Here is a 10,678-nt window from a genome sequence, read left to right on the forward strand (position 1 = left end):
TGAGCAACTAAGCCCGTGCACCACAACTACTGAGCCTGCGCTCTGAAGCCCGCGAGCCGCAACTACTGAGCCCACGTGCCACATCTACTGAAGCCCACACGCCTAGAGCCCGTGCTCCACAAAAGAAGCCACTGCAACGAGAAGCGGGCCCACCGCAACGAAGAGTAACCTCCACTTGCCGCAACTAGAGAAAGCCTGCGCGCAGCAACGAAGACCCAACGCAGCCAAGAATGAATGAATGAATGAATTTTTTTAAAAAAGAAGATAATAGATCTGTCACATTCAAGAATAAACATTAGTTCCTGAAACTTATTTTGGTTGTATATCAACATTCATATGTATGTGTTTCTTGCTGTGAGTATGTAGTCCAAAAAAGTTAGAGAGCCACTGACTAAGTCCCTTTAGAGCAGAGGTTTAGATCTAAGGTTTAATTTCCCAGATATGAAAAAGTAACACTGGAAAGGTCTGAGCAGGGTTCTGAGGAAGGCTAGCCTGGAGCAGGCACCACTTGAGCAAGGCCTCTAGCCTTCTGTAGAAGAGAAGCACAGTCACCAACAGCAGCAACAGTGCCGGGACTGCGGCCTTGGCCAGCAAGCAGATGCACCAGCCAAGCCTCCCAGGCTGTGTGACCACGTCCAGGGGAAAGGCAGTGGTCCCTGCACATAACTGCTCTCTCGTTTCTCCTCTCAGCACTTTACTGGGGTGCCAATAAAAAGAAGAATGTTCATTTTTGACAGGCTTTATCTAGTGAAGAGTCACTGGTCCTCATTGCCACATTCCATAACTCACAGCCCAACTAATGAAATATAAAACTCAAAGCCTTGATGTTGACCACTTTCAATTATATTCCCTCATGTTCCCCTCCCAGTTCCATTTTCTTTCTCTCTCTCCAGAAGCAACCCCTATCATTTATCTGGTACACATTGTCCAGTTTATATCCTAACAATTTTAGGATATGTGTGTGTCCATGAGCAACATATAGCATTACTTGGAGAGGTTTTTTTAAAATAACATTCAACTACTATGAGGTACATGTCCTTCTGCAATTTTCCATTCTTTGTTTTTTAAATGTATCCATATTTATACATGGTCATTTTTGTAACATGCTATATTGTATCCCATCACATGCACAGTCTATAAACTGTTCCCAATATGCTGTCATTATAAGCGGCACTGCCATGAACATTCTTAGACGTGTCTCCTTGAGTTCGTATGGGAATCTGTTCAAGGTATAGTTGGAAGTAGAATTGCTAGTTGTCATATACATATATTTTCAACTTAACTAGTCACTGCCAACCTCACACTCCGGGTGAACCACTACCAATAGCTCAATACATATCCTTGAGACTTTACACACCTGTACACACACATATACATATATGTGTATATATATATTCTGTAAAATCACACACATGATTTTACAGAATATGAATTTAGATAAATCTATCTCATGCTTTATGATGTGTTGCAGAGGACTGTTTTCTGCATTACTTGACCAGTGCCCAACTGATGGACATTAAAGGGTTTTCCCCTCATTACAGTAAGTCAAGGAACTTTGTGCATAAATACACTGACACACTAGCTCCAGGACATGTGTAGAACAGACCAGGACTGCTGGATCCACCTCTTATTTTTACAAAGGAGAAAAGGCTGAATCCCACAGAGCTGGGATGAGGAGCTGGCCCACAGACCCCCCAGCAAATGAGGAATGAAAGGGCTGGGGTCCCCATTTCCTACAGTCTGGTCTCTAGTACTCTAGGGGGCACCTGCTCTGCTTAAGCAAATAAAAACATACCAAAACACAGTATTCCTTTCACACACTGTCTCCATTTACACTGTAGAATCTGAGGTTATAAAGAGGTACTCTGGGTATCACAAAAGTCATGTAAAATCTCCCTGCTTCTGTGTGGAAAGAAGGTCAGGCAGACAAGTCTTGCACCAGACCCTCCCACCCCAAGAAGCCTACAGGAGTCAGCCTCTGGCTCCTGTCCTCAGTCCAGGCAACTCAAATGCATAGAAGCCAAAATCATGCCTGCTGCTCCACTGTGGGTAGAGGTGGGACAAAGACAGGCTCCAAGGACTCTGGCCTGAGGTCAGGGAAAAAGACTCAATGATCACACAATACAGCAACGGATGCAAACTCTAAGAGGCAGTGGGAGGTCTCCATGATCCAATCTCAGGAAAGCAATGAGAATAGAAAAAGTTGGCCCCATACCTAGTTCTCCCCAACAAACTTATTCACCTGCCTATAATCCAGGCCAGACATCCACCCCCAACCCCATTTCAAAAAATTTCCACTGAGCGTATGCGTGCTCTGGTGCTGAGTGTACAGGCTCACACGTGCACCTACACACATGATGTATCAAGTGCAGTCTTGATGCCTGGCCTTTGGCATATATGAGTTTGAATCCTGACTCAGCTTCTCATTAGCTATATGACCTTAGGCAAGTTATCTGACCATCCAGGCTCCCAACTCCTCCTCATCTTTAAAAAAAAAAAAAAAAAAAAAAGTACTTAAAATTTGTACCTACCCTATAGGGTTTTGTGAAAAGTAAATAAGTTACTACATGTAGGTGTTCAGAAAAGCTGTTAGCCCATAATATACATTTCAAAAATATTTAGGATACTTGCTTAGTGCTAGTGCCTGAAATAAAGACAAGGTCCCTGGTCTTAAGGAGCTAGTAAATTTATCAGAATGTCAAATAAAAACAGTAAAAGTAGGTGTGGCTGCCAGTCAGAGGGAGTGGTAGGTATAGTAATTGTGCCATTCTAGAGGGCACATGAGGGATATCCGAGAATTGGAGGAGGCCCCTCACCTCAAGAAGCTCTTTGAAGGGCTGAGACACACACACTCAGAACAATCCTGAACAAGGTCACACCCTCAACGTTGGGTTCCAAGGCTTTAGCAAACACATACTTATTTTAGAAATTGTAGAAAGGTACAAAATCTTGTTAGACGAACCAGGTCCCCAAAGGCTCTCAAGCAAGTAAGCCTCAGGGACACAGATGTGATGGAAACACTGAAGGCATGTGGTGCAAACGAACAAGCCCTGTCCTGTGCCTTTCCCCGCCCCCACCTCTCCAGGGTTTCTCTGCAGATGCAGATGCTTCACCAGCAACCAGCCAGCATTTTGGCCTTCTGTCCTCCCTCCGGTTCTCAGACTGTGCTTCCTGGTTCCTCCATCACCCTGGCAGCTGCCCCCTGGTCTCTTTCTCTCACCCTCTACATATAGGTAGCCATCCCACACCCTTCACCCCTCGTGGCCCCAGAGGTACCTCATCTCTAAAATGGAGGGTTGTCATGAGGATTAAATGAAACAAACTGTGTGAAAGTGCTGGCACAACTTAGTTCCGTTCCCTTCTCTGAGGATGTTGCCACCCCTGGGCAGCTGGGCTCAACACCCTGGCATCACCTTTGAACCCTCTCTGGTCTCTGCCCACTACATTCCACCAGGGCCATGCCCTATGCTCTACCATCCACCCATCACCACCCCCCTCCCCCACTATGCATAAACTGCTGATGATGTGCATTGCCAAGACAGTTCTGCTCACACCCCTCAAAAACTTTCAGTTACCCCCCAATGCCTATTACTGAAGAAAGACTCAGTGTTTCAGGTGTGCATGCAAGGCCTTCTGAATCTAGCCCCAACCCACCTTCCAACTTCAGTCTCCACCATGTCCCTTTTAATTAAATCACTTGCTGGGTGGTGCATCATGAAATAGACTCTGTATCCAAATAAGGGGATAACACAAAGCTTGACAGGTTCTAATTGCACAGTTTCAGAGCCTTTTATACCTTAATATGTACCATGTCTCTTTCACATTCTTCCAAGTTTATTTGGACTTCTAGTAGTCTTTATTCATGGAGTTCAAAACACAGTCTAGAACAATCTATACCACACTGTTTCTCCAACAAGTCTGTGGAATGTGCCAGTTAGATGGGCCCGAGAGTGACTGACATGGCCTATGGCCGTGACCATATTAGGCACGTTTGTTGTTCATCACTTTCATCGTGTGCAATCTCAGTGAAGCTGTAAAATCCCAAACTGAGCCAAACAGCCTTTCTCAGCACATGGATGGGAAACAAATGGCTGACAGCAGTACCCCGACAGGGCTGACAAAGATTTACTTCTCCCTTGACTGCCAGGACTTCCATTCAAATCCCTCCATGCTTAAGTTAACAAGGGTTGGCTTCTGAGCCTTGAAACCAAAGAACCTTCACTGTTGTATATAGTTCTTTGGGTCCCTAAGTAAAGTTACCCAAATCTCTCCCAGGCAATGGAGCACCCAGAGCCTTCCCCCGGGGGTATAGTACCTGTACCATCTGGAGTAGACCTCACAAAGGTAGGCAGCATTTTTACTGAAGCAGTGGGGTGGGTGGTAGCTCCAAGCCCTTTCTCCATCTCCTTGCGGAACCGCTTAGCAATCTCCAGAAGGGTCTCATCAGAAAGACGCATGTGGTAGAGATACTGGTCAACCTGAAAGAGAGGAAAATGAGAGTAGCAACCTATATGTTAAATGAATTATGGTATGCATCTACATCATGGAATGCCACTCAGCTCCTCAAAAGGGTAAAATCTGTTATCTACGGAAGGTTATTATTAAAGACCATTTAACCAGACTCTATGATAGGACTTTGTATTTAAAAAAAAAAAAAAAAAAACTCAACTAAAAATTTAAATTAAATTTTATTTCTGGAGAATGTTAAAGACCAAGGGAAAGGCCAATTAGGGAAAAGAAGAGTTCTTTTCAGAAAGGTTGAGTTTAAATGCCTATGACAACATCCCTGGAGCTGGGGTTCATTACTGGCCCACATCTCTGGTCCTCCCCCACACTCATAAGGCCAGTCATGCCAACCTTATTACCCCTCACCACAGGCCAAGCAGCCATAGCCTCTTGCCTGGACTAATAAAATCCCCGATTCTACAATACTTTTACCTCTTCTATCCATTTTCCATCCCCAGACAGACTACTATTCCCCTGCTTAAAACCTTTCAGTGACTTCCCGTTGGCACCAAACCCTAAATCCTTCCAAGGCCCTACCTATATAGCCAGGCCTCTCCCACTCCCCATCTTACTGTGTGCCTCTGCACTCCTTGTGCAGATCAGCCTTGGTTCAGTCCCCCAACTCACCCAACTTGCCCTTCCCTGCCTAGAAGACTGTTCATGCAGGCCCCACAGCTCCTCACCCTGCTCTTCATCTGCGGATCCCTTATCAATCCTTCGGGCCTCTCTGCACGGAGGCCTTCTCTACTCTCCCTAATAAAACAGTCAAGCGCCTTCTCTACTCTGCCTAATAAAACAATCAGGCTTCACTGTTTTTTCTGCAAACTCAGACTTTTCCCTTCACAACACCATCCTCAATTTGGAAATACATATTTATTAGTGTCCAAATCATAAGCACCAAGGGCAAGAAGAACCATGACTATTTGTTCACGCTTGCATCCCTGGAGCCTAGCACACTGCCTGACACATTAACAGAGGCTCGATACACGTGGTAAAGCAACCTCCCCCATCCTCAGAGGCAGAGGCAGCTCTCCCTAGTCATTTCATTTATCTTGATTCCAACATAAATTTACAAGAACTTTTCCCAGATTTAACACCAGGAGAAGGAAAAACAACAGGAGTCCCCCTCAGACAGTCTGCTTCTTGAAAGCTCTCATCTGCCCTGGCTATGGATATTCCCAATTTTCTCCTATCAGGAAAAGGTCTGATAGAAATCCATCCAAGAAGGCACACAAGTTTCCACAATATCCCTGTTCTCAGCAGCAGTGTCCAGGACAGGTAAGGCTGCTGGCCACAAAGGGTAGGCGTAGAATCAGGACCCTTGGACCAGGCCATAGCTATGCCCTCAAGGTATGAGGGTGGTGGTCCTGGTACTCCCAGCCTCATCAGCAGACTGGAGGACCAGAAGGGACCCTGGTCTTCCCAGCTTCAAAACTCCAGGATTCCCAAGGGCAAAGCTTGGCCGATGACCACTACCACTGCTCGTCATGCAGAGTTTTAAATTTGCAGAAATGAGGATTTCCCCAAATTCCCTTGCTGCCAGCTTTTACTAAAGATCCACAGCAGACATCTAACTCCATTGGTCTAAACCAGGACGACTCCAACCATCCATTCTGTTTTCTGATTTCAGGCCCCTGGCACCTCGATTGCCTTGAGCCCACTGTCTGCCTCAGCCTCCTAGGGCTGTGGGCCACCAGCCCCCACCCCAAGCTGGGTCACTGATCTGGGCTTCCTACAATCCTGGGGAGCCAGGGTGCTCCTGAGGAGGCTGGCCTCCCCCACAATGACATTTGAGGCTCCCAGGAGGAAAAAGCATACAGCCTCAGACAAGTTCCCTCCCTATTGGTGCAGTGGGAGACAAATCGCTGGAGACTCTGAGCCCAAGGCAACTTAAATCACCCCAGAGGCCTCCTGTTCCAGACCCAATGACGCCTGGGCTGGCCCAGGAACACTACATTATGGCTTACGCATCTCAGTGCTAGCGTACAAAGTCCCAGCCACCAGACCAGAGGCCAGTGCCAAGCCACGTCCAGGTACAGCCTGAGATGCCCTCAGAGGCAATAGTAATAACAACAAACCCTTCAGCAAAACCTGGTTTCAAGGTTTTATACCCATTAACTCATTTAATCCTTGTAACAGCCCTGTGAGGTACGTAGTGTTATCTCCTCCATTCTACCAAAAGGCAAAGGCAACATGCCCAAAATCACACAGGTGCAAAAAGCTAAGCCAGGACTGGACAGGGCAGCCCAGCTCATCTGTGCTGTTGCCTGCTCTGCTTGATGAATGCCCGTCTCTGCTGAACAGCAGGGTCTATACAGGCCAAATGGCACTACATCACATTCAGGCTGGCCATGTCCACTAAAAGGCCATCTTCTACTCCAGTCATCCCACCACACAGATATGAAGGGCAAACAGTGGAGGGCATGGCCCATGGGGCTGCCCTGGCAGATCAGAAGGCAGCAGACATATCTCTGGACATTATCATGAGTTTGACACATGACTAAGTTGGAGCTCCCACATTACTATTTTCCCAAAGAGAAGAGAGGTCCAGAGGCCTCACTGCCACCCACCCCCACCTCCATGGATGGCTCTGGATGTTGCAAAGGAAGCAAGAGAGTTCCTGTGTGGGAAAGCAAAGCCTGTACTGCCTTGTTAAGAGGCTACACTGTCACTTCTTGGAGTGTGAGGTCACATGCACAAAAGAGCAAATGTGGAATGGCCATAATTCTACAGCGGCCATGCTTTATTTAACTTTGATGTTTAAACTGCTACAAGGCTTGTTGGAAATCCAGTCTTAACTCTCAAAGAACCTAACAAGTTAAACAGTCAGACTTTACTCAAATCATGTTGCCCTTTACCCAAGAGATTATAATCATCTTTCAGTGTTCAGTGACAGATGAAAACGATGATGATGATGATTGTTACAGTAGCTGAACATTTACCAAGCATTTCTTACCTGCCAGAAACCATCCTATGGGTTTACTGACTTGACTTCCATTGTTCTTTTGTAATACTTCTACATCCCTGTTTTACAGGTCACTTGGTGAGGGGCAGAACTAGGATTCAAACTGAGGTGTCCGGCTCTAAAGCCAGGCCCTTAGGACCACCACTGTCGCCTTTCCTGTGGACCCTCTTAGTGCAGGAGGGCACTCTCTGCCCTGTTGTTTCTTGGATGACCTCAGTGCTTTGATTTCCTCTCCATCAGATGAGACTAAGAGAAAGGATATGGGACAGCTATGAAAAATGCAACTATAGCACCTTGGCCCAAACTTCTTCTCTTTGGGCCATGATGATGGGCATGATGATGTATCCACCCTGAGTTTCTTAGGGCCACTCAGGAAGGGATGATTAATCACCTGATGTTACAGCTTCTTAAACACACCACTGAGGCCCACCTAGCCTTGGTCAGCACTGCTGTGTTGAGTGAAGGGTAGCCAATGGAAGCAGAAGTCAGAAACAAGAAGCAGTCTCCATACAAAGACCTTTTTCCTGGATTGGGAAGGAAGGAAATGCATTTGGCATAATCCTGCCAACTTTCACTCACAGTGCAGCCAGAGGGAGGGAGCACAAGGAAGGCGCAAAGTCATGGGAGAATGTCATTAATGTTACCAAATGTAAACAGCATAGTAAGACTATGGCTAAAAAATACTAACTCTTAGAAGGGATCTTGGGGTAATGTGAGTTCAAAATCCCACTGAACATAGCATTTGAGTTTATCTAGTTTGTCCCTCTTACCCCAATAGTCATCAGGCCTAGGTTTGAATGCTTCCAAGCATGACAGGCTCACCACTTCTCAAAGTTGCTTAGCTTCTACAGTTGGTCAGCTCTAGTTATTAGAAAGCTTTTCCTCAATCTGAGATAAATCTACTTTCTGATAATTTCCATCTATTCTTTATTCTGCCACTTGGGGTAATAGTTCCCAAACTTGGCTGCACGTTAGAATGACATATTAAGAATTCCAAAGATCTATTCCAGACTAATCAAACTGACACCTTTAGGTCTGTCTGGGTGCTCAAACATCTCCCCCTCTCCTTTGGCTGGTATCCACCATGTCAATAATGTAATAATGATGGGCTATGTTCTGGTCAACACTGCTCAAGGTCATTTTTACCACTTTCTGCCTGGGATCTTTGAAAGTCATTACTTAAGACATTAGGCTAAAGTGTGAAATAACCCTGTGTTGATTCTGGGTGCTGGCAGTTGGAGAGACAAACCCTGTACTTGTTGAAAACAAATTTCAGTTGTTGGAAACTATCAAAGTAGAAACATTCAAGCCAACCCTTATTTAGTAGCTGGTTGTGGTGAAGTACAGGCTGTGGCATCAGAAAAATCAGTGTTCAAATCCTGGCTCTAGCATTTGTACAGGTGTCTGAGTCCCAGTTTCCTCCCTCTAAAATGGGAGAACTAGGGGTCACAACAGAGTCACTGGCATAAATGAGGTGACGTATGTAAAGCTCTCCATCTATCTAACCTTTTATTCCACCCGTTTTCCTCTTCTTCTCCCAGACTCATCTCTGCCAAGTGGCACCCTCAGAGGATCAAGGACATTTCTTAACCCTATTTCATCATATTGGGGGTTAGCAAAACAGGGGCTGGTTCCCCAAATTGCTCCTTCTCTTTCTGCGGTGGGTGTGTGGCCTATCACACTGGGCTGCTCCTCCTTAAATCTCTATCAGGAATAAAGAAGGAAAGGAGGGGGCATTCCAGGCTGGGGAAACAGAGGCAGGCCAGAAGCAAAGCCTGGCTGAGGTATGGGAAGGCCACTTGCCTACCCAGAGACAAGGGACTAAAGACAGATAGTAGTTTTAGATACATCTATTTAGCAATCTTCAGATTAGAACTTCCTCATTGGGCAATTCTGGTCAATTTCTTTCTTCCCATAACATACCAGTCCATGCCTGCCTCCTCTACAGAACTGTGGTACGTACAGGCAAGAGAAGTTCTAAAGAGAAACTGAAAACAAGCAGGACCCTTTGGGGCCTTCCCAGGTACAAAAGCCTTTCCGAGTCCTGGTTCATGTTTGTAGGAAAAAGGCTTCAGCCTCCTAGACTTTCGCAGAGTTCTAAAGGGCAGATTCAAACAGTTACCAACTAGGGAAGGGAGGGAATGCAGAAACAAAGGAGGAGCAGTCAAGAAACAATAGTGCAGCGATAAAGCAGAGCCCTGGTTCCTCCTCAAGGGATACACATAACAATTACCTCTGAGTTCTTCTGCAAGAACTAAGGCCCCCATCCAGATGGAGGATGGGAACTTCAGGCTCAGCACAAGATTCCTGGAGCACCTCCCAGTTACCTCACCACCAATCAATCAGAAGAAAGTCACACACCTTGCAGCCCTCACCCCAAAATTTGCCTATAAAAACTCTTCCCTGAAAACAATCAAGGGAGTTCAAGTCTTTTAAGCACAAGCCACCCGTTCTCCCTGCATGGCCCTTGCAACAAACCTTTCTCTGCTCCAAACTCCAACATTTCGGTGTATTTGGCCACACCGTTTGTCGGGCACATGAACTTATGTTCAACAATAAAATTAACCCCATACTATTTATGAAATAAGATAACACCCCAAACGGAAAGCCCATCTCCTTAAGTGCCCACAGTTTCCTCCAGACTAGCACTAAAGAGGGGAAACTGTGTCATAGCAATGAGGCAAGGAATGGAGGAAGCAGAAGATCACCCTTGTAGAGGCTCCACTTCAAAGTGTGCAGTGGCTCAGGTGTGGCAGACACAGCCCCAGCCTGGTATGAGGAAGCCCAGAAAGGAAAGCCTGGAGGTGAGAGCCAGAAAGGAACCTCAGAGAAACTGAGGTCAAGGTAACAGCCTTGACTAAGGTCACAGAGTTGACACTAGAATCTGGATCACCCAGATCCCTTACTCTATTGTCAGAAACAATAAACGATAATCCTACCCCCAAGCATCCCCAAGGGCCTATATCATCTTGCAGGCCAATTTCAGTTGAATGGCTAGACCTTCCCTGGATTGTGAGGACACCCTATCTGGTCCAGTGGGAAAATGGTCCTGATCAAACTACTTACATCCAGAAAAGAACAATATTCCAACGTTAAGACTTTGTTATATAAAGTGCTATAAATCCTACCTTGAATACCTTAAGAGGTCTCAAAGAAAAGTGTAGAAGAAACCTTAAATTTCAACATCTAAATCTGTAAGATTCCTAT

At 45.8% G+C, this 10,678-nt stretch overlaps 1 protein-coding gene across 4 annotated transcripts in view; it reads right to left on the bottom strand.

The window, feature by feature from the left end:
• HK2 (hexokinase 2) overlaps window positions 1–10,678 on the bottom strand; it is a 61,852-nt gene that overhangs the window by 37,880 nt on the left and 13,294 nt on the right. For all 4 annotated transcript variants that reach the window (XM_028166975.2, XM_007184050.2, XM_057558269.1 and 1 more), the window contains exon 2: window positions 4,316–4,478. In XM_028166975.2, coding sequence (XP_028022776.1) covers window positions 4,316–4,478 — 163 coding nt within the window. The remainder of the gene's footprint in view (window positions 1–4,315; window positions 4,479–10,678) is intronic.

Source organism: Balaenoptera acutorostrata, chromosome 12 (genome assembly GCF_949987535.1).
Source record: "Balaenoptera acutorostrata chromosome 12, mBalAcu1.1, whole genome shotgun sequence".
Lineage (NCBI taxonomy): Eukaryota > Metazoa > Chordata > Mammalia > Artiodactyla > Balaenopteridae > Balaenoptera > Balaenoptera acutorostrata.